Genomic DNA, 22,841 nt, shown 5'->3' with positions numbered 1-22,841 from the left:
CATTTTTATTGTCAGTCTGTGACTCACTGCTTTTCTGGTTGACCACTGGCCATTACACATTGTGTCCACAATATTCTTTCTTTTGACATCTATTGCTGCTGTGCCTGCACCTGTTGCAGACCAAGATATGAGCTTTCTCAGGGGCAATAGGAAGCTTGTGCTCTTCCTGTAGAACACAGGTCTCAGATTTGGGGCTTGTAGTCCTATTGCGGCTCACAGGGTGCAGTCTGCAGTGCACTGGGTGCCCAATTTGAGCAGTGGTGTGTCCTCACAAGGCTCTCCTTTGTGAAGGGTTAGAAAACACTCAACAAGTTATTTTTTATGGCTGACATTTTAGCTTTTCATATACTTAAACTAATGGTGCACACATCCCACTGATCAGTTGGTATTATCCTTTCTGCCCCAATGTATTCTAAGAAATTATGACAAAAGTAACTCAGAGGAGTTTTCAAAAGGCTGCCCCAGCCTCATCAGTGTTTTGTTGATTCAAGACCACGGGGGCTCAACAGTGACCTTAGGAGTTCCTGAAGTTACGTTTTTCTTTGAAGTTTACGATTTTCTGGCAGCAAAATCACTGGTATTTATAAATGGTTGACAAAGTGTTTTTTAAATTCCACTTTTCTCCCTTGAGAAGAGACTCCTGAGGAACTTATATGGATCCTTAAAGAACTGTTGTTCTTTCGTTCTTCTGCGGTTCCTTATGGTTTCTGCCTTGCAAAGTGATGCCAGGATTTTGATACCCGCTTGAAGTGCATTGATGCCTTCTTTCTCTACCTCTGCAGACTTTTTCCACTGCTTCTTGAGTTGCCTCTTTTTTCGCCAAGATACTTAATCTCCTGTTACGCCCTGGATGTGGGCACCACTGGTCCTAATTTTCTTTTACCAAGGTCATACCTAGCCCTCCAACTCTTGATTTTTGCAATGCTGGCTTGCCTAGTGACCATGGTAACCTATCTCAATTACGGTAGAATTTCATCTATCGAGATAGCGAGCACTCATATTTTGGTTCAAAACCAGTGTCCTATAATGTCATCCACACCAAATTGCCTTTATTACCACACGATTTTGACGATACCGTTGATGACATCCGTACAGAAGAAAGAAACAACAATCTTTTTCAGTCCTGTAATGCACCACAACAGGCCGTAATTCAAGACTGACACCATGAGTGTTATTGTGGTGGTGCTTCATTGTCATGTAACACAGGATATTTGAACCCATTACCTTCTTGATGCTGAACGAAATCTGGATCTATTGGTCTTCATGTATAGCAAACATTCACATCAATGTTTGCTATATATAAACCCTGATTGTTCCATCTTCTAGTGAAAACCAGCTACTTCTGTTGCTGTACCTGGAGAGCATCCTGGCAATGCTCAGCAGCTGTCCTCCCACAATGCACCTCTCCAGAGGCTTCACTGACCTTGTTTGGTAAGAGACAGCGTTGAAGACTATCCATTTTTCAACCCTTCAGCATTAGTTTTATTTCACTGCTTTATTCTCCAGGAAGCAACTTTGTCCCTCTCTGGTTGCGATCATGGGAAACCCTGTCAGTGACAAAACTATCACCTCCCATCACAGCCATATCGGAGCATTGGAGCGAGATCGACTGTCTGATAAACTCAGCACAGGTCAGTGTTTCTTTAATATACATAAAAACTAATTTTACTTTGCATATTTGTGTGGTATTAGAAGGACAAACAGTAGGAAGCAGAGTCTACAGCTGTTTTTACAGTACAACAACAATAGTAAAGACGTTCTTCTCTCATGATTTATTTCTGTCCAAAGTCTATCAACAGCAATACTAAACAAGTTATTTCTGACTGTCTTCCTCTTCCGCAGCCTCCTGATTTTTGATACTTTATTTCAAGATGTGTGAGCCAGAGAACAAAGAGTCAAGGATCTTGGTTAAATTTGAAAGAAAGATGAATGTAACATGTTGGAAAATACTGGTGGAAAATACGCACTCATGAACCTTTAAGTTGCACACAGGATGTACTTGGATGTTGAGAAAAAGTTTAAAACAATGCGGAGTCAAACTGCAATGGTCTCCAGCAGAAAAAAAGTGACATTTCTTGAGGATCTTTGTGGTATATAGGGTTTTCAAAGGAAGTTGGAATGATAGAAGACCAATCATCTGCATTAATGTTGAGTAAAGTTCTGTGATTCTTTTGTTTTGGTAGGAGTTGGTCTGGATATGGATTCAAGTGTTACAGGAGTGTTGGACCATGGTCGTGGCTCAGGTTGCTCGTCTAACGCTCCTGCCAGGATCGCCCAGGTGGTGCGCACAGTCTGCTACATTGCAGCGGAGCTTGTCCGTCTGGTCAACTGCCTGGAGTCAATGAAGCCGGTGCTCCAGTCACTTTATCATAGAATCCTTCTTTACCCGCCACCACAGCATCGTACAGAGGCCATCCGCATCATGAAGGAGGTGGATGGAGCCATATCTGTCTATAGAAATGGTACATTATCATTTTGGAAAAATCTCTGTGTTGTAGATTCTGGGTAACCCTGTGCGCCTGTTTGACCTGGCGGGTCCGTGTGTGGCTGAGCCTGAAACCAGGAAGCGAAGTTTTTCCAAGAGGAAGTCTCACCTGGACCTACTGAAGCTGTGGGTAATATTATAGCACAGAATAAATCAGTGATCCTTTCATCTGTATATATTTTGGGTTACAGTTGACTCATAACGCCATAAGTTCAGTATGTAATCACAGATGATAGACTCGCTATATCTGGAAGTTTGTCCACTGCACTCTGTGTGCACTTAGGCAAATAAGCTCAACTGAAATATGAGGATTTGGCGTTGATGTAGGAGGAGTAATACGCAAAATATATGATTCAAGTTGAGTATAACATGTCACTGGAAAGTCTGTGTGATAAAGTGAAAAAATCATGATGCATTTTTGTCTTTTTCCCAATATAACTTATTGAAAGTCAATAACTCAAGACAAGGTTGGATTGAACTGACATGTACTGAAAATGTGTGCATGATAGTCGCTTGGCGTTATTGCATGAAGATGTGTGTTCCGAGCTCCCAAAACGAAAAGTGGATTGTGATTATCTGCGATTGAAGACTGGACTCAATTTTCAGAATCTAGGGTTGATGACAAAAGGGCACAGAGGGATTGGATGTCTATTTTGTAAACATTGGGCCCACACACAAGTGCAGTCACTAAAATTGTCATGTGGAAAACTGGAGTGGGAACTGGAGTACCTCAAGGATCAGTTCTGGAATCCAAGTGGTTCCCACTATCTAATAATGATGTACGGGTGTGTGATCTGTTCGAGCAAATGAACCATGACAAACAATGTGGTTTGAAATGAATGTGGGGACTGTTTCTTGAATTGTCAGCAAAAACGATAATCCAACAAGAAAGTTGTGGATTGTTCACAAAATCAAGCGCCAGACCCAAACGCACCAGCTCAATTTGGCCGTTTCATGAATCATCCTTAACTTGTTTTTTTCACTTGCTCCGTCAGGGTAATGGATGGGATTACTGAGGCTTGTGTGAAGGGGGGCGTTGAAGCATGCTACTCCTCTGTGTCCTGCGCCTGCGCGTTGCTCGAAGCACTGGACGAACTGTCACAAGGTCGAGGGGTTCAACCAGAGCAGGTACAGTAAATGATTGAAGGACCGTAAATGCTGAACTCATTTAAAATTTTTAAACCTGTTGAAAGAGCCAGAAGCCTTAATAGGACCTAAATCCAAATACATCAGGTCATACAGACAATTCATACAGACAAACACATGACAAGTTCTGTACACACACACACACACACACGACATAAACACTAACTAATTTCACTGTAGAAAACATGCACATATCCTGGGCCGTGTCTGACCATTATATGCCATTTGACAACACATGTCAAACGTTTTGGGTCTCTTTCTTCTTCTTCTTGTGGATATAACACATTGTTACCTGTGTGCCACAGGCAAAGCTTCTTCTCCGCCGTCTAGAGGAGCTGAAAGATGGGACACAGTCCACCCGGGAGTCCATGGAGATCAATGAGGCAGACTTCCGATGGCAGCGGCACATTCTCTCCTCAGGGCATGCCTCCTCCTCCTGGGACTCAACTGACATTACCACGAGCAAGCGCAGCCCTGACATCAGCATCAGCATCACCACAGATGCTGGCCAGACCACAGTAAACATGGATGAGGATGTGCTAGGTCATACCAGTCCTGAAGAGAGTGGAGAGAACAGTCAGATACTGTCCCCAGCCTCTTGCACAGACCATGGGGGGGTCAGAGGTTCAGCAGGACACAACAAACGGTTTGAGGTCGGTGGAGAGAAATTGGGTGTGGTGCCTCCAGACGTGGTCCAGAGAAGCCATGGCTTTGTTTACCCAGACATTACCAACTTCCTGTCCGTGGAGTCCAGGACAAGATCACACCATGGATCTGGGTCCAGATACAGTGAAAGCAACTTCAGGTGCGTCTTTGTCTATGTGTGTTACTTGTTGTGTTTATGCTATTCGATACCTTTGATTGATGCTGATGTGGGTTTTTATTTATTTTCTGCCTCATCCAGGTGAAGTCATATTCATTGTCTGTGTTTTCAGCATTGAGGAGCACGACCTGTCCCGGACAGAGTTTGACTCCTGTGACCAATACTCCATTGCTGCAGAGAAGGACTCGGGTCGCTCTGATGTGTCGGACATGGGATCTGACAACGTGTCACTGGCTGATGATGAGCAGCACTCGCCTCACGACTGTGGTGCTCACCGCTCTCTGCGGGCAGCTGCCTTGTCCCTCAAGTTGATGCGTAACCAGGAGGCTGACCAGCAGAGCGCCCAGCTCTTCGTCCAGTCTTTGGCTGCTCAGTTACCACATTTGCTGAGGATAAGTAGTTCCATTGAGGTTGATCAAGCCATGCAGAACTTCTCCTGCACCTTCTGCTCAGGTCTTCAGGCTGGTGAGTCAGCATGTGTTTATGTTCTATCTCAGTGTGTTCTCCATCTTGTGGTCAGTCAAAAGAAAATCTCTAGCAAACTGTAGACGTGTCGTTCTCAGGGTCTTGGTTTCGGCAGTCAGCGGTCTTGGTCTGGCTGTTATTAACAAGTGAAACATTAAACTTATTTTATTTAATCAATAAAGGGATTTTTATAATATAATATGCTTTAATTTCCAAACCTTGAATTCAAACATCTGAGTGCAAAAAGGCATCAACACTTTACACTTAACTTTATTAATTCACAGGGGAAATTGTATTTGTTGGCAGTGTGTTGAAGGAGGGGCAATTGTTTTCTTCATCAGAAATGACGTCTAAAATGCTTGCAGCGTTTTTAATGTTTGTAAATCAGAATTTCACTTTGCAAAATTGTCATGCTATGCCACACAAATTCCTGACGGAGATGTGAATGTGCATCTCTGTCCCTTTTTATTGAGATGTTCTCTTCATCTCTTAGTTGATATGTTTGTCCTCATTCTTGTCATGGACACCATGCAGTTCACAGTTTTATTCATCCATGAGGAGTTAATAGCAATAGCTGCTCCATTGAAGATGGATTCAGAGATCAGGTCTTTGAAAAACAGAATTTAAACAAGTCCAACTTCAAATATGGTGCCTGATGCAGCTACTACTTAAAACTACTTAAATCTTTCACCATCCGCCACCCCGCTGAGGAAGAAGGCTGTATCATGTAGTAGGCAGAGAATAAGTGAGCGATTTTGACCGGCTCAGATTTGGAGGAATATTCAGTAAATGTTCAGTCGTACAGTATAACAGAGAGTGATGCTGCTTCTACTAGTAGTCTCAGTGCATCCATTTACGCTCCATAAGCAGCGCATGCTGAATCCCTGAAAAATCTGAAAATTCAAGGAAATGGTGGGTGACACGAGAGAAAATTTAGACTGCTCGTAGTAGTGGAAGCTGTGTGGTATATGTTCACTGTGAATATTAAACTGCCAAAAAAAATTAGTCTACAAAGTATGGTCCTGATCATGACCTGGTGTGTCATCTTTAACAGCCCTACTGTCCTGTGTCCAGGTGGGATCTACTCCCCTGGGTTTGAGGGTGGAAACACTCTGACCTGTCAGTCGCTGATAAACGCAGATGGCCTCTACATGGTTTCATACTACGCCCTGCTGTTCAACCTAAAGCTCTGCTGCTGCAACTTCTACGCTGGCCGAAGTCTCACACCCGTCCTCAGCTTGGTGTGTACACCAATGGAGGTGTGCCTATCTGACTATGTACACTAAGCGCTTGTGTTTTGTTTGTTTTTCCTTGCAGAAAGAGTTTGTGCATGTAATCCAAAGCAGCGGTGTTATGGTGGTCTTTTCTCAGACTTGGCTTGAGGAACTTTACCATCATATCTTAGAGCGAAATTTACTAGCTGAGGCGGGTCACCGCAGCTCATCCGAGGAGCATGTCCCGGCTCTCATCACCATTCTCACGGGTACCAACGCCATGTTTTATTGAAACTTATGTTTTGTTTTGTAATGTTGATCAGTTTTCAAGAATACCTTGATTATTTTTGACACTGCCATAGTGCTCGTTCTGGTTACCCCTTACCCATTGGGGTGTCTATCGTGATTCCGTTGAATTTGGTCATGAGGTGTCATTGATATGGCTTGTTTGGCTTTGTCAGACATTGATGGTTTGTACAGCAGCACTGTTGGAGGTCAGCTGATCCACCAAGCTTCCCGCCAGTCACCTCTGACGTGCAACAGGAGCAGCAGTGATACAGTGATGGCTGGTCGGTCTCCCACTTTTCATTCTCTCTGTACTGTACCGTGTTCCACTAAGATGTGGGTGTACTGTGTGTGTGTGTGTCTAGGGTCTTTATTTTCCCGTTTTATCCTCACTGGCGTGTGGAAGAACTTGATGGAAGTCCTGTCTACGCCACTGACTGGACGTGTGGCAGGAAGCCCTCGGGGTCTGAACTTTATGTTGGGGGCAGATGGGGTCAAAGATCGGAGTCACTGGGAGAGAGATGCCATATGTCAGAGCCTGGACGGACTCCGCAAAGCGGCTGCACTCAGTTGCGCACTGGGTAGGGGCACATAAACTCACGCACGCATGCAGAGGCCCATAAACTCACGCACGCATGCAGAGGGCCACACACATATACATGTTTGTATTGCTATCCCGGTGGGGACATTGTGAGGTTTCTCATTGACATAATGCTTTCCCCAGCCTCTTACCCTAAACCTAACCATCCACATGGTGTATGTATATATATTCCTCACTGACATTGGCAATAAAGCTTTTCTGAAAGCTTTTCTAACTGTGCTCAGGTGTGGCTGGCAACTGTGCCTCAGCTTTGGCTCAAATGGCTGCAGCTTCTTGTGGTCAGGAGGAGAAGGAAGAGAAGGAGGCAACAGAGAGCAGAGACACAATCGCACAAGGTAAAGGGATCTTTGCAGTACCTGCTCCTTTTATGGTTTAACCCAAACCTAACGGAAAATCATTTCTGGCTATGTGTACAGTGAAGCAACGGATGGAGCAACACCTGGAGCAGTTTAATCGTCCTGCTGGAGTTCGTCTCCATACAGCTCATGTGTTGTGTATGGACGCAATCCTCAATGTGGGCTTAGAGATGGGGAGTCACAACCTCGACTGCTGGCCACACGTCTTCAAGTACATGCACACATGAGAATAAACTGTCTTAATGTTGTTTAATCATTCACTGTTTTATACATCATTAAAACATACCGGTAAACAGTCAATTTATATTCATACTGGTTGCTATCTCTTACGGAGTGGTACCAATACTTATATGCACACACACATACATACATATACATTTGTTTCACTATGTTTGTGAGAACATCTCATTGCCATAATGCTTTCCCCAGTCTCTTACCCTAAACCTACCATCCTAAACAAATGGGTAACCTTAACCAGGACTCTAAACCAAACTGAAACCCAATTATAATACACTGCTTTTACTGACAATTTAACCCTCTAAACCTTGTGAGGACAGGCTAAAATGTTCTCACAAAGCAAAATGTCATCACAAGAATGATGGCTTGTCAATAGTCTTAAGTATGGTAAAACATGCCCACAAACACACACAAAGAACATTGCCAAGGCTTATGGTAAAGATTTTTCACTCATTTAAACTCATTTCACTCAAACAATATACCTGTCTGTGTTGTGTTTCAGAGTTACAGAATACATTAGCTTTCTTGAGCACACACACTTCAGCGGCGGCTCCTCCCAGCCGTCATCATTGGCAACTATCACCCAGCAAAGTGAACAGGGTCCAGCGGCTGTAGACTTGGGCATGGAGCTTAGCTGCGAGTCTGGATTTAAGTCCTCAGATATTGGCCTGAGCCAGCCAGTCATTCAGCCTCTGTCCATCCAAGAACTGCTGAAGGAGAGCAGCAGAGGAGGTCGCGGTCTGGACCTGAAGGGTGGGAGTCTATTGAGCGGAACCTGTGCGGCAAAGGCTGTCTGCACCCTGTCCACACAAGCCGATAGGTACCAAATCAACTTTTGTGTTCTCAATGTTGCTGATGTGAGTGAAAGTCAATAATGGAACCTTTTACTACTCTAACCTCCATTTCCCTCCAGTTTGACAAACTGTTTTTTTCTCCTGACATTATCAACATTATCAAACAAATACATTTATATTTTTCCCTTCAAAAGTCTCTACCTGGAATTGATAGAAATGTTATAAATAAAATGTAGCAATATGTAAGCTAAGAAAGGTACCAACATAAGCGGTTGTCTCATCAGCCCTTACCCCACATGGCAAACAGTGGCGATTATTAATGTCACGTGACTCAACGGGGCAACACAGGAGACTCAGTAACATTGCGCACGCACACACACACGTTTGTCTTCCTATCTTACATCATACATTGACATAACCCCTCCCCCAGCCTCTCACTCTAACCATCTAAAAGAAATGGTTAAACTTAACCAAACTAAAATTATTGTAACAGAGCTATTTTGTAGTTTTAACCCTCAAAATGAAGCTTGACAAAGTGAGGACCCGCCAAAATGTCCTCACTCTGTTGATTAAAAACTCATACAGGTTCTCACAAAGATGGAAGTACAAGTATGTGCACACACACACACACACACCCCTGCAAGCTGCAATCACAACTATGTAACAGAAAACCAATGTTAAAGCACGGGCATGTGCATTTTGGGGGCTGCCGCTCAAGCAAGGAAAAGGCCTACCATGGCAAAAAATTATTTTCATGTGTCTGCCATGTTCAAACTTGTCCCTGGTCAAGTGGTTATGCAACAGATTCCCGGTTCTTGTCCAGAGTAGGACTTTTAAAATATAGAGTTTAAATCTAACCTTAAATTTATTGCATGGAATTTAAGAATGGAGAACAACGTGGGTTCATGAAGGGGCACTTATCTTATGCAGGGGGGAAAGTGCTGGTGCTCAAACACTACTACACTAGGAATGGAGCCTCAGCCCTTTTTAAAATGCAGAAAAAAAGTTTTTCCAGACTTGTTATGTATTAGGGCTGTGCTTGTTGTGAACAGACTACCTCCAAGACTGATGAGTGTGTTCAGGCTTTCAGCAATGGGGGTGTGGACGCCCCAGACTGCAAAATGTGGAAAAAAATGGACGCCCGCCTGCCCAGAGACCGCTGCATCAGAAAGTGTTATTGTGGCAACAAGTTCTGAGTTTATCTCTGTTAATGATTATTTGACTCAGATGTTTGTACAAATAGATGTTTACAGTTTCTTTTTTACAGAGCAACGTATTGCCAGTCAAAGTCAGTCGATGACCTGGCGTGTCAGGTGGGGAATGAGATGGGGGCGGATGTATGGGTAATAGTAGGAGGCCCCAGGATACCTTGGGATAAACCCAGATAAACAAAGAGACGAAAGTCTTCAGTCCCTCACAAAGATGGTTCGTGGTAGTAGTTGCCACAAGATTCAATCGAAGGCAATGGGGATAGGAAAGTGGTTTGATGGAAAGACAAAGTGTTGTTGTGCTAGAAGCAACAGTGAACAGTAGATTATATCTAATACCACATTTTCAATTGATAGGTAATTTTCATAAGCTCGTAATACGTGACATATTGATATGAAAACCTACATTGTGTAGCATTTTCCTTTCTGTATCGCAGATAGACTGAGTAGTGCTGATTTTTTTTTGTTCACTTCATTGTAAGTGAGATTTCATTGTTTTTGCCACATGATGGCAGCAATGATAAGCGCAGTGGAATTGATCATGAGCGTTGTGCCAGCGTTAATCCCTCTTGCACACATGCTCAGGCAGGGAGGATCATCTCTTATATAAGAATTTATCTCAGCTCTTTCTTGTTTGGGGAAAAAACATGTTTTGGATGCAGATGGATTGAACACATTTAAAGGCGACTCCCAGACCTCATCAAATCTCAACTAGATGCTCTTCACTTTCTTTGTGTGCTGGTTTGATAATGGCAGTCATTGTGTTGCAAATGTGCCACTTTGAACTTTGCTACTGCTTCCAACCTGACTAAACTGGAGCCACTTTAATTCCATATTCCTTTTGGTTTTATTGGAAAATCAATCACTTAAATCACTTAGATTCTTAATTTTATTCTGTGTAGAAACGTTATGACTTGCAAAATGGGTGGATAGAAATGGATGAGTGCTTGAAAAAAGCGGTGTTGAAAAAAAAATGTGGTTTTGGAGATGAATGGATGGAAGTTGTGTTGCGGATATTGTTGACGATGGTTATTCTGTCGAAGAGAAAAAGAATGTGACATGAAGATTAGTGGCATGCTTTCATCACATTTAAATTTCTGTTGGTGACATTTTCAATGTCAATATCAAGAGTGTTAAAATTAAAAGTGTGCGTGTCTGTGTCCCAGGTTGTTTGAAGATGCCTCGATGAAGCTGAACTTGGTCTCTCTGATCAGTTTCCTGCAGCAGCTAAGAAAAGCATCTCAGTCTCAGCTTTTTGACTCTGTTAATGAGACTGGAGACTATTCACTTGCCATGCCAGGTATGTATGCACATGTGTGCACAAGCTCTGCCACGTGCAGCTCCAAGCATGCTCAACTCTACTGTCTGGCCTCTGCAGGTGAAGCCAGGTCAACGCTGGAGCACCGCAGTGCTCTCCACCTGTTCCGTCTTGGAGAGTCCATGCTCCGCATTGTGCGAAACCAAAACAGACCACTGTTACATAAGATGAGAGCATGGAGTGTGGTAGCGCCTCACCTTGTGGAGGTAAGGAACTCCACCGCTGCAGTTATTTGAAGAAAACATTTCATTCAAGCCTCAAATTTCAAATTGTCTGCATTTCTGACCTGACATTTATGTTTTACTGTAGTATTCATCAGAGCAGGAGTGCATTGATTTTTTTGGTCTGAGTATTACTTACTGAGTGATGTGTTGATTATTTCAATGTTAGATGGAGATGTAGACAGAGGCATTTGTTGAGAACGTACATGTAAGAAACATATTCACCATGTGCAAAAAATATGTGTACAGTACACAGTTTGAGAGGTATGTGGGAGCATTAAAATATTTTAAGAGCTCCTAACATACGCAGGATGGAGCTCCTAACAAGATTGTTTCAGTGAATTAACTTTGCTGCTGCATCAATCAACAAACAGTATATTCTTCTCCGAATGATGTCTGTAGTTTTGCGATGACAGTTGTGAGTGTGCTCTGTTTTGAATAGCAGGAGCTGATTTTTGACAACAAAACTGTGTTTGTGTGCAGGCCGCGTGTCACAAAGATCGACATGTGTCTCAAAAGGCAGTTTCTTTCATCCACAACGTCCTGACTGAGGTGCTCATGAGCTGGGCTGAGCTGCCCCATTTCCACTTCAATGAGGCCCTCTTTCGCCCATTTGAGCACATTATGCAGCTGGAGCTGTGTGACGAGGATGTGCAGGACCAGGTGGGTGCAACGCTGCGTCTGCTGTTTTGGCCGTTTCCTTCCTAAACTCATCTGTGTGCTGTCCAGGTGATCACTTCGATTGGGGAGCTGGTGGAGATGTGTTCGTCCCAGATCCTCTCGGGCTGGAGGCCCCTCTTCAGCGCTCTGAGGACGGTCCATGGCAGCAAGATTCATACTAAAGACTATCTGCTGGGGGAGTATTCCTTGGGTATGTGACTGATGTTACAGTGCACATAAACAAAAACACGTTCTAAATTATTTTCTCTTCAAGCCTGCTTTTGATAATCCGCTTAACCTCACCAACTTCCCAAATCTAACCTTTTCATGTCACGTTCAGCAAATATTGAACCCTTTATTGCACTTTGAGCAATGTTTACCCTTTTAATGTGACTGCAAGCTTGTTAATAGTTTTGGCCCTTACGATTACAATTTCATCTCATTGTTTAACAATTCACTGGTACTGCAGTTTTTGCATCAGTTGAAAACAATGTTAATTTTCTTGACTTTAACCATTGCATTAATAATGTATGTATCTCAACCGTGTTATATTTATTTAGCTTGAAGACGGCAAAACAAACTGTGTCCCCTGTCTCCAGGGAAGTCCCAGGCTCCTGTCTTTGATGTCTTTGAGGCCTTCATCAACACTGACAACATCCAAGTATTTGCCAACGCTGCTTCTGACTACATCATGTGTCTCATGAAGTTCATCAAAGGATTAGGTTTGTTTTTCAGCAGTAGAATGTGGATTGACGTCAGTCATAATCACGTGCTTCCTGAAGTGTGCTAGCGTTCACCAAAGACATCAGACACCCATGACGTGTGTTAGATGCTTGTTTCTGCTCTGCTAGTGCAGGGCAAGTGAATGGCTATGAGACAGCTGGAGTACTCTTATGGACAGTTTGAATGTTAATAGCACTAATGTGGAATAGAGTTCGACTTGCTTGAGTTTTCATCTGGACAAATAGTGTGTGGGCCATCAATGAATGACTTTGTAAACACTGTTTCCTGTTCCCTTTTATGACTGCAGGTGAAATTGACTACAAGGAGATTGGGGACTGTCTCCAAGTATCTGCTCACAGCTCCACTGACCTGTGTTTGCCTGCACTCGATTACCTGCACCGCTGTTCTCAGGTACAACTCATGAATCAGACATACGGTTTTGTTTGGGAATATGAGCAGTCCAAAGGCCTCACATCTCGTCGTCACACAGCTTCTGGCAAAGATCTACACAATGCCATCTAAACCCATATTCCTTGGTGCCCGGTTGGCCAGTCTGCCCATGAGATCACAGGAGCGCTCAGTCAGCAGTGAGGATGGCGTAGACTGCATCCTGCAGGAGTTTGATGACGACACCGGTGAGGTCATGATCTGTGTCTTTGTCTGCAGCGGAGGTCAAGACTGTGGTTATTTTGTTTCTCTTCGGCAGGTCTGATCCAGGTCTGGATTTTGCTGTTGGAACAGCTGACTGCGACCATTTCTAACTGTCCTCGGCAACATCAACCGCCGACACTGGAGTTGCTTTTCACATTACTACGAGAGGTCACCACCGTACCAGGTAAATCGTCCTTCTGTTCCAAACATTTTTTGGTCAGTTGTTAATTCAGTGCCCTCGCAAGAAATTCACATGGAAAAAAAAAGGAATCGTAAATGTTCCTGAAATGATTGGCTTCATTCTTTAACGGTCCTCTATCCATCTGAGCCGTTGTATTGATGGCATTTGCTCTATCAACGCCTTTGTATGACTTGATAGTGACTTGCGTTTGTGGCATTGTCTGTTTAATCTTTTGTTTCAGCAGGTATGGATGTACCTGTTACAATCTGTAAATGTGCCCGTGATGCCATATATGTGTGACAGAAATGTCTAAAGAACGGTACACTTTGAAGACTTCTGTCCTTCATCGCTGTGTTCGATGAGTAATTTTGCACTTCTTACAGTAAGCACAGTCCAAGCCGGCCAAGTGGCAGTCAGAACACTTGAACCCAGTGGTGCAGAAACTCCTGTTTTGTGGCGCATCTTTCACCATGCGTTTCAACACTTACTGTATAGTACACAACTCTAGTTCACAGGCCACTCTCAGAATAAATAACTTACATGCATGCAAGCAGGTTTGAATCACAATTGAAATTCATTGAAGAACGAAATCAGGGATTTGTAAAAACACAAACAAGTCTGGGTGATCCTAAGAGCAAGAAATAGGAATGGCCTTTGTACTTGACAAGTCCCGTTGTTTAATTGCATTTAAAGTGTGATACTGAACCAAAGTCTCATCTGATTTTATTCATGCTAGATATGTTGTGTAGCGTGGGTGGATGGTCAGACTGCAATGCACATTTTTTTTTCAGTTGTCCTGCGGGTTTTCGGTCATCTGCCATTTCACTGCTGAATTTAATTTGACAGTTTTCATTCTACTGAATGCTGCAGGAAATGGATAGATCATAATCATCAATCATGTGGGATTTTCTCACCAAAATCAAAAGTAAAGAAGCATAAGTAACAATGTGTGAATTGTGATAACTTGGTTAACTTGGATAACTTACGTAGCTACTTAAGAAAAGAATTGAATACTGGATTAAATGTCAGACTTTTTGTGCACCAGGTCCAGGTTTCGCCATCTTCTGTGTCATCCAGCTGCTGCTGCCCGTGATGTCACTTTGGCTGCAGCGTAGTCACAATGACCACTCGTACTGGGACATGGCAGCTGCAAACTTCAAGCATGCCATCGGCTTGAGCTGTGAACTGGTGGTGGAGCATATCAATAGCTTCATTCACTCAGGTGGGGAAAACACCTGTGCCACAAAGTGGCTGTTTACTGTAGACGCACACTTCTCAGCACGTACGTGTTCCAGATATCGGATACGAGTCCCTCATCAACTTAATGTTGAAGGATCTTTTCAAGCTCCTGGTCGCTTGTGTGTCTGAACCTACAGAGGCAATCTCCAGAGTGGGCTGCTCCTGCATCAGGTCAAACCACACCCACACATTTACTGCAAGAATCTGCAAGTGAAAAAGACAGCATATCTTGATACTTATCAGACTTAACACTGTGTTATCCGGATGCAGGTATGTGTTGGTGACTGTGGGTCCAGTTTTCACGGAGGAAATGTGGAGGTTGGCATGCTGTGCACTGCAGGATGCTTTTTCTGCTACTTTGGAGCCAGTTAAGGTACAAAAAATGATAAAATAATCCCATATGGCTGTGCAGCGGGCAACTCAAATGACCCATCATGATCTTAATCTCCATCTTTTGCTCTGTGTCTCTCACTCCCGAACCCTCTCATGAAAACAGACAATAAATTCTCCAGAAGCTGGAACATACGTTCATAGAACAAAATCCATCCCATTGTATGCACCCAGGAAAAAATGCACAAAAACTGCAGTGGAACAATGTATATATGCACTGGTCATGTCCATGCATGAACACGTGAACACATATACATGAACACATATGTCTATATCACATCATCTTGTATTTTCTGCCATTGTGTCTCTGAGACAGCTCAGAGGTGTAACTATCCAGTTAAAAACTTCTGATCCTGACGACGGAACAAGTGTAAAGTGTGTGCTTCACACCTTGGCAACTGTGCGGGTGTGGGTGCGTGATATCTTGAGTGGATGTCACTGCAACCATTGAGTGACAGCAGCTAAGCTGCTTTGCAGATTATAGCCGTTGGAATGCGGCCTATGTTTGAGATTCATGTTCCCCACGAACTGTTGTTATGCTTCTGTGCTTTTGCAATGTTGCACACTAAGTGAAACGACCTCTTGCCCTTAACTCAAAAATTTGCAAGAATTGTATAAGAACAGTTGTAAAAAAATAAAAAATTCCAAAGTGATTTGATTGAAAAGTCAAAATGACAGAATATTGTAATTATAATATGTAACTGACATAACCATGAGCACAGGGATGCAATTGTTTCTTGTGTCAATAGGTTGTGAGCAGGTATTTGAGACTGGGTCAGAGTTCATTGTCAACTTCAAGGCAAAACGTTTCAAAAAAAGGATTGCGAGATGGTGACTGTACAAATGAATGAATGCAGTCAGAATCAGAACCTTGTGTATTGTAGTAAAACAACTTGCACTTGTTGTTTGTGATTTTGAATTTTCATCAAATGATGATCCTTGATCCTTTCTGTTTGTGCAAAAGCCAAATACTGGCACTGCATACAGTATGTTTGAATTTATGATAGAACAAAATGGGCCAGTTCTCTAGCATGTCAATTCCGTTACACTTGACATCTGCTGGTAAAAAAGCTTTTTGTGAACAAACCTCACCTGTGTGTGTTCAGTCTGACTCGCAGCTTTTACTCGCATACTTGCAGTATAGAACACTCAACTGACTTCTGTTTGAAGCAGCGTGAAAAAACAGAGACATAATATAAAACTGCTTTTATGTCATCATGAACATACTCACAAGCATCTCTTGTGAGGTACTGTAGGCTCCAGCACTCCCCGCAACACTGAACAGGTTAACTGACGATGTGTGTAATTCTACCTTTTACTGAAGCATTTGTCATGAAGCTAATGGGACAATTTCCTCTATGTCACCATAGAACCTGCTGGCTTGTTTCCAGAGCGGCTCGGACAGTTTTTCAGGAGATGCATGTGAAGTGAAGTTGGCAGCTCCCACTCATTCACCTGCAGCCGAGGCAGAGTACTGGAGGATTCGGGCAATGGCTCAGCAGGTTGGTGCCCCGTCACAAAAGCAGCATTGTAATTGTCATTGAAATGTCCTATTTGCTGGTTAATGTCATCCATTTTAATTAATCCACTGCAAACAGTATTAGCTCAACTGCTCATGGAGCATGTTGACAATAACAGCGCCTCAGACCTGACGCTGGGATGTTTGCTGTTCAGGGAGAAAAACATTATAGACTAGCTAACCCCCGAAACTCAGCTGGGGACTTGTTAACTCCTGAACACTTGTTGTTCCTTGTGTTAAATATTTGATTTCAAGTTGGAATTCCGGATTGGCCATGAAGCGGCTGTTCTGCTGTGTCACAGTGTCTATAAATAAAAATATCAGTGAAATAAAAATATATAAAGAAATTGTACAAATACAGACAGTATTTTGTAGATCCACCTTTGGATGCAATCACAGCAGTGAGTCTGTGTGGATAAGTCTCGACAAGTCTTGTACATCTGCCGACAGCAATTGTGCTCCATTCTTCCTTGCAAAACCGCTCAAGCTCTGTCAGGTCGCATGGGTATCGGGTATGAACAGCCCTTTTTAAGTCCAGCCACAAATTCTTTTTGGATTGAGGTCTGGGCTTTGACTCGGCCACTCCAGAACATTTACCTGGTTTTTTTTTAACCATTCCTGTGTAGCTTCTGCAGTATGCTTCGGATCATTGTCTTGCTGGAAAATAAATCTTCTCCCAAGCCGTAGTTCTCTTGCAGACTGAATAAGATTGTCCCCCAGGAATTCAGTGTATTTTGCAGCATTCATTCTGCCCTCTATCTTTACAAGCCTTCCAGGTCCGGCTGCTGAGAAACACCACCATGCTTAACAGTGGGGATGGTGTGTTTTTGGTGATGTGCAGTGTTTGGTTTCCACCAAACATGACGTCTTGTCTGATGGCCAAAAAGCTCGATTTTGGTCTCATCAGACCAAAGAATGTTCTTCTACTTGACCATGGAATCTTCCACGCGCTTTTTGGCAAACTCTAGTTGAGATCTAATGAGACTTTTCTTCAACAGTGGCTTTGTCATTGCCACTCTCCCATAAAACTTTGACCGGTGAAGAACCCGGGCAGCAGTTGCTATATGCACAGTCTCTCCCATCTCAGCAGCTGAAGCTTGTAACTCCTTCAGAGCAATCGTAGGGGTCTTGGTTGCTTCTCTCACTAGTCTCCTACTTGCACGGTCACTTAGTTTACGGGGGGCGGCCTGATCTAGGCAGAATCGCACAAGTGCCATATTCCTGCCATTTCGACCATTAACTTAAAAAGGGGGTGATTAATTATGCAAACAATTATATTTCTTTATATATTTTTATTTCATTGACATTACTTTGTAGAAATCTGTTTTCACTTAGACATTAAAGAACTTTTTCCAATAATTTTTCGTGTTAAAAAAAGCCAAATTTCATTGACCATGATTGATTTATGAAAGCACTAAAAGGGTAAAACATCCAAGGCGGTGAATACTTATGATAGGCACTGTATAGGGTCGTAGGTCTGATGCTCAGAAAGTGCCTGACTTGTATGTGACTGCTCGGATCACAGACCTGTTCCCAAAACATTCCAACAAGTTCTGTGTTTCAGGTCTTCATGTTGGAAACTCAGTGTTCACCGAAGACGCCTAACACCAAGGATGGCTTTGAGCACGCGCAGTCATGTGTTCTGATAATCGAGTTGTCGGCAGACCACCAGCCTTGTGGAAACACCCAGAAAAGGTTGCTCCCTTCTCTGGTTTAGCTTGCCAAAAGTGCATGTTCCTCTCCTACCTCATACTAACCACCTTGCTTCTGTTTCCTCCTTGCCACTGCAGAAAAATTGGGTGAGACTGTTTTTCTGTCATGTGACTTGTTTATTATGACAGCATGTTTTTAAAGTTGTTTGTCTTTGCTGTTCAATTCACTTCTATAGAATTCCCTTCCGGACCATTGTGGTGAGTCTGCTGTCCCACCAGGTACTGCTCCAGAACCTCAGTGACATCCTACTGGAGGAGTTAGTCAAGCAGCCTGACGGCCTGGAGCGAGTCACACCTGTAACCACTGACCCTGGGAGGCCTACTGCTGGCTTCCTGCGCTACATCTCCATGACCAACTTGGCCATCATCCTGGACCTGCTTCTGGACTCCTACAGGTGCCTGCTGTCTGGCAGTAATCAAGATGATGGCATTTGTCCACGTGATAAATGAGAAAGAACCAGGGACTTATATTTTGATCCACATTTATGCAGAACCGCACGAGACTTTGACATCCGACCGGGTCTGAAGTACCTACTGATGAAGGTGTCAGGGGTTGGTGGAGCTGCAAACCTGTACCGTCAGTCAGCGATGAGCTTTAACTTGTACTTCCAAGTTCTTCTGAGTGCCATATTGAGTCAGACCGACTCGTTGACGCCACAGCTGGTAAAGTATCAAGTGAAGCTTTTTTTTAATAGTATTTTCTGTGTTTTGTTTGTACATTATTTATTTTTTCTCCCCACGCGTGTTAGTTTGCATTCAATATTCAATTTTACTGTGATATATTTATTTTGCATGACATCATTTATTTGCAACTGATTCATTCTGTGATGCAATAGTCAATCATTGTTATGCATTATTACCAATCAGTACATTATGACCATTCATTTATGCTAAGTGACTAATATTTTGGGACCCAATACCGGGTCTGAATACTTGTACTAGTACTCATAGAATGGCCTCTGATACTACAAAACTGATACCACTTTACAGCGCCGTTTTTAAAATCTGTTTGTACTACAGTGAAATTTGTGACCGCCACCCATGTACAAGAAAAAGAGCATAATAATGTATGGAAAAAAAAAAAAAAACGCAAAGTAACTTTATGTGTAGTGGCTCAAGTATCAGTTAGTACGCAAATGCAAATACTCGTATACTACTCGTTTTGGGAAAAAAATGGTGTTGGTGCATCCATACTAATATTCACTAATACCCTACTAATATGAATATTCAATTCAATAATTAATATCTGTTATTATATTATATTAATAATGAATTCATTGTATTCATGATGAAGGAGCTTGTCCAGAATTCCAATAAATGTAACTGTCCTTGGTTAAATGCGAGTTTTGTCTGACCTCAGGTTAAGCGGATCTTGTTTGAGGATGAGGAGGGAAGTTCTGATTCTTCTCAGCCTTGTTCTTCAGAGGACGAAAATATTTTTGAAGAAACTGCCCAGGTATTACAATTACCTGTATATACACACACACACACATATATACAGTATATGCTCGTGCATAGTCTTTGTTTATCACTATCAGTGATCATGTTTGTAATGAATAGCTTCCCCAATCAATTCTACAACATTGTTTTTTGCTGGTAGGTGAGTCCACCCCGGACTCGAGAGAAGCACCACTTCTGGAGATTACCTGTCCCATCTCACAGTGCACAGCCAGTTGGGGGCACTGACTCCGCGTGGCTGGTGAAGCGTTTGTACAAACTTTGCTTGGACCTCTGTTGCACATACATCCAGATGCTCCGGGATTTGGAGAGCTCACTGGAGGAAACACCTCCACCTCCACGAGGAGACCAAACCTTCTTTCTGCCGCTGCTCCAATCTGAAACCTCCACTCCGACCTCTGTAGAGGGTCTTTCAAGCAAAGTGACACCATCAGAGGAAGGCGCCTACAGATGTAGAACAACAGACATCTGCACTACTTCACCTGATGACACCCCAACTCCAAGTTCAGGATTCAGGTATGTGTGTATGGTTACAAAAAATATATATATAATTTTGTGGCATGTGACCCTGCTACTTGCCATCTGCAGCAGTAGCAGTTTGCCTCTTAACCTCCAATCTGGTGGAAAGAGGAGAGACTCTAGTGGAATCGGAGCTCCAGGAGGACCCTCTGGCGGACCTGGGCCAGGCAGAAAGAAGGAGTGGTGGGAGAGTGCTGGGAACAAGCTGTACACCATTGCCACAGACAGAACACTCAGCCGACTGATGATGGAATACAAGCAGCGGAAGCATCAGCAGCATCAGCCGCAGCAGTCACACCTCAACCTGTTTATGAAAGATCCAGGCGGAGCCGGCAGGGACCACTCAGAGACGCAGCAGAGACCCCCGACACGGCCAAAGTTGCTGGTCAACCAGCAAGGGCGACCACTCAGGCACTCAGTCAGCGCTGGGCCTGAGATCCTAAGGCAAGAAAAGAGGCTGCGATATGGATCCCCCTCCAGTTCACACAGTTTATCATTGAGGGACGCTGAGGCCCAGATCCAGGTACCCACACTTACATGCTGTTTCATAAATCTTGTTCATGCTTGCCAAGTCAACGGATCAGCCCCAAAATCTAATCACCCCCTTCTGACATGTCCAAAATTACTTCAAAATCTGTCCAAATTTCATTTATGATGTTCTGGAGCAGGAATTGTACTAGTTAGGGGGTACTCTTTTCTATTCATGGTACAGTTACCTGTTGGTGAATCTGTCTCATCATCCGAAAACACACCTCGCATTTTGAGGGTCTCAAAAGTAAAAGGGTCAAGGACACGGCAGTGATTTTGAATTTGTTATTTTGAAATAAAATTCATATTGTGAACTGTGGCGGACATTTAACCCCCTCTGTCTCTCCCTGCAGGCATGGACCAACATGGTCTTGAGCCTCCTGAACCAAGTCCTGCTGTTGCAGGACTCTTCCTTCCTGGCCCTCCAGCCAGTGCTCTACCCGAGCCTCAGCCAGCTGTCCTGTCACGTGACAGACCCCCGTGTGCGTCAGTCTCTGCGGGAGTGGCTGGGTCGTGTCGGCCGACTCTATGACATCATCGCGTGAAGAAACTTGTTTCGCCTGGCTGTATAAAATGTTCTGTGACCTCAGCTGACAGCAGCCTGACTGCTCATGGTCAGAGCGGTCACATCATAATTGTGATCTTGCTTAGTCATTGTTTCTGATATATATTATTGTGAAATTGTATTTATTATAAATGCACAGAAATGATACATTTATGTTGTTTTGCTGCCTTGTTGCCAACTGATGTAGTTACACAATCATTGATGACAAGTGATGGAAGTGACTACCTGAAGGAAGACACCTTCAACTTCGACTTTTTACTGTCACGCCAAGGATGAAACAGAGATGTCTCAATTAACTAGGGAACAGCCTCAAGAATGAGCCGATTGGACCTTTTATCACAGTTTTTGTTCAATAACATGAAGTGCCCAATTCATCAGTGTTGTTATTAATAGGCTGATTCATTGCCTGTCACATTCTGGGGGAAAAGAACGAGTCAGGTCCAGCAAATGTGTCCAACACTGACTCATCTGATGATTCTCATTGGCTTGCTTTGATATCTTAGTGATTTGAGTTGTGTTGAATTGTAGCCCTGCCATGTTGGAAGAAGGTGTGCCATCATCTTGGGTTTGCTGACGCAACAAGTCAAGAAGCTGTGGACTCGGAGGGGGAGTGTACTGATGGCGCTGAGGCTGAATGATCAGCTCTAGAATGACTAAAAGAATTTTACAAATGTGTAAACAAACGTGGGCAGATTGACATACGGCTATGATTTAAACATTGTGTCAATGACATCACAGTGTGGCATTGCAAAGCTCCATGGGAGCAGGCAGGAATGAGTTCTTGGAGTTGCTTAGTCATGTGCCGTGTAGGGATCTCCTCCACCAACACCATCAGGATTGGAGGTGATTCGAACTTCTGCGCATCAGCCTCACTAATCTGGAGTTAAATAAGTGCCAGGAAATGCTGAGTGCAGGTGACGGGTGACAGGGTACTTCCTGTGTCCATCTGGCAATTCAAGGCTTTTCAAAGAAAAGAGGGAAATCTGCACTGCACAGACCTCTCCAACATTATGGCTAATTAATATTCAGTGTTGCTGTTCTGAACAGGCTGCAGTGAACATTACTTGGTGTCTTTGTTGAATTTGTCTTTGTTTGAATTTTCACGCATCCCGAACATCTTGATAGCTATAGTGATGTATTAACCATGCTTTTATGATTGTTGTTTAAGTATTTGTGTTTATTTATGATTCCGCATGCTTAGGGTCTTGTCTGGATGATTTTGTTCTTCATGCAGTTTTGTTGGCAGTAATTTGTATTATTGTGGTATAGCACTTTTTCACTCTCAGCCAAGACCTTTTCTCAAGCATCTTTCCTGGTGGAAGAGATTGAAAAAGTTGAATAAATGAAGAAAATCAGTATCAATCGACTGATGCCCTTGTTTTTAAAAATCGACACCCGGCTGCACGACGTTGACACTGCGTTCATACATTCTCATCTCTCTGACCTCATTCATGCTTTTCAGTCCGGATTATCTGTGACCCGAGAAACTAAGACTGAGCCATCCCTAAAGACTCAGACTTAACTGTTGCTAAAGAAATTGACT

At 43.2% G+C, this 22,841-nt stretch overlaps 1 protein-coding gene across 2 annotated transcripts in view; it reads left to right on the top strand.

The window, feature by feature from the left end:
- The window catches only part of arfgef3 (ARFGEF family member 3), a 32,726-nt gene extending 10,081 nt beyond the window's left edge, over positions 1-22,645 (top strand). The window contains exons 9-41 of one of the 2 annotated variants that reach the window (XM_053875358.1): positions 1,327-1,431; positions 1,507-1,631; positions 2,184-2,431; positions 2,499-2,611; positions 3,481-3,613; positions 3,937-4,436; positions 4,567-4,919; positions 5,994-6,160; positions 6,237-6,402; positions 6,595-6,702; positions 6,784-6,999; positions 7,244-7,354; positions 7,436-7,586; positions 8,115-8,432; positions 10,781-10,914; positions 10,993-11,138; positions 11,637-11,816; positions 11,883-12,024; positions 12,413-12,535; positions 12,844-12,947; positions 13,027-13,171; positions 13,243-13,371; positions 14,414-14,590; positions 14,664-14,778; positions 14,878-14,980; positions 16,368-16,499; positions 18,081-18,211; positions 18,405-18,623; positions 18,720-18,891; positions 19,589-19,684; positions 19,829-20,202; positions 20,275-20,728; positions 21,087-22,645. In XM_053875358.1, coding sequence (XP_053731333.1) covers positions 1,327-1,431; positions 1,507-1,631; positions 2,184-2,431; positions 2,499-2,611; positions 3,481-3,613; positions 3,937-4,436; positions 4,567-4,919; positions 5,994-6,160; positions 6,237-6,402; positions 6,595-6,702; positions 6,784-6,999; positions 7,244-7,354; positions 7,436-7,586; positions 8,115-8,432; positions 10,781-10,914; positions 10,993-11,138; positions 11,637-11,816; positions 11,883-12,024; positions 12,413-12,535; positions 12,844-12,947; positions 13,027-13,171; positions 13,243-13,371; positions 14,414-14,590; positions 14,664-14,778; positions 14,878-14,980; positions 16,368-16,499; positions 18,081-18,211; positions 18,405-18,623; positions 18,720-18,891; positions 19,589-19,684; positions 19,829-20,202; positions 20,275-20,728; positions 21,087-21,278 — 6,082 coding nt within the window. In that variant the 3' untranslated portion in view covers positions 21,279-22,645. The remainder of the gene's footprint in view (positions 1-1,326; positions 1,432-1,506; positions 1,632-2,183; positions 2,432-2,498; positions 2,612-3,480; positions 3,614-3,936; positions 4,437-4,566; positions 4,920-5,993; positions 6,161-6,236; positions 6,403-6,594; positions 6,703-6,783; positions 7,000-7,243; positions 7,355-7,435; positions 7,587-8,114; positions 8,433-10,780; positions 10,915-10,992; positions 11,139-11,636; positions 11,817-11,882; positions 12,025-12,412; positions 12,536-12,843; positions 12,948-13,026; positions 13,172-13,242; positions 13,372-14,413; positions 14,591-14,663; positions 14,779-14,877; positions 14,981-16,367; positions 16,500-18,080; positions 18,212-18,404; positions 18,624-18,719; positions 18,892-19,588; positions 19,685-19,828; positions 20,203-20,274; positions 20,729-21,086) is intronic. The other variant, XM_053875359.1, reaches the window with a different exon arrangement.
- Positions 22,646-22,841: the final 196 nt, after the last annotated feature.

This window comes from Synchiropus splendidus, chromosome 9 (assembly GCF_027744825.2).
Source record: "Synchiropus splendidus isolate RoL2022-P1 chromosome 9, RoL_Sspl_1.0, whole genome shotgun sequence".
Classification (NCBI taxonomy): Eukaryota; Metazoa; Chordata; class Actinopteri; order Syngnathiformes; family Callionymidae; genus Synchiropus; species Synchiropus splendidus.
Note: the sequence above shows the minus strand (reverse complement) of the source record. Positions and strands in the feature narration are given on the sequence as shown.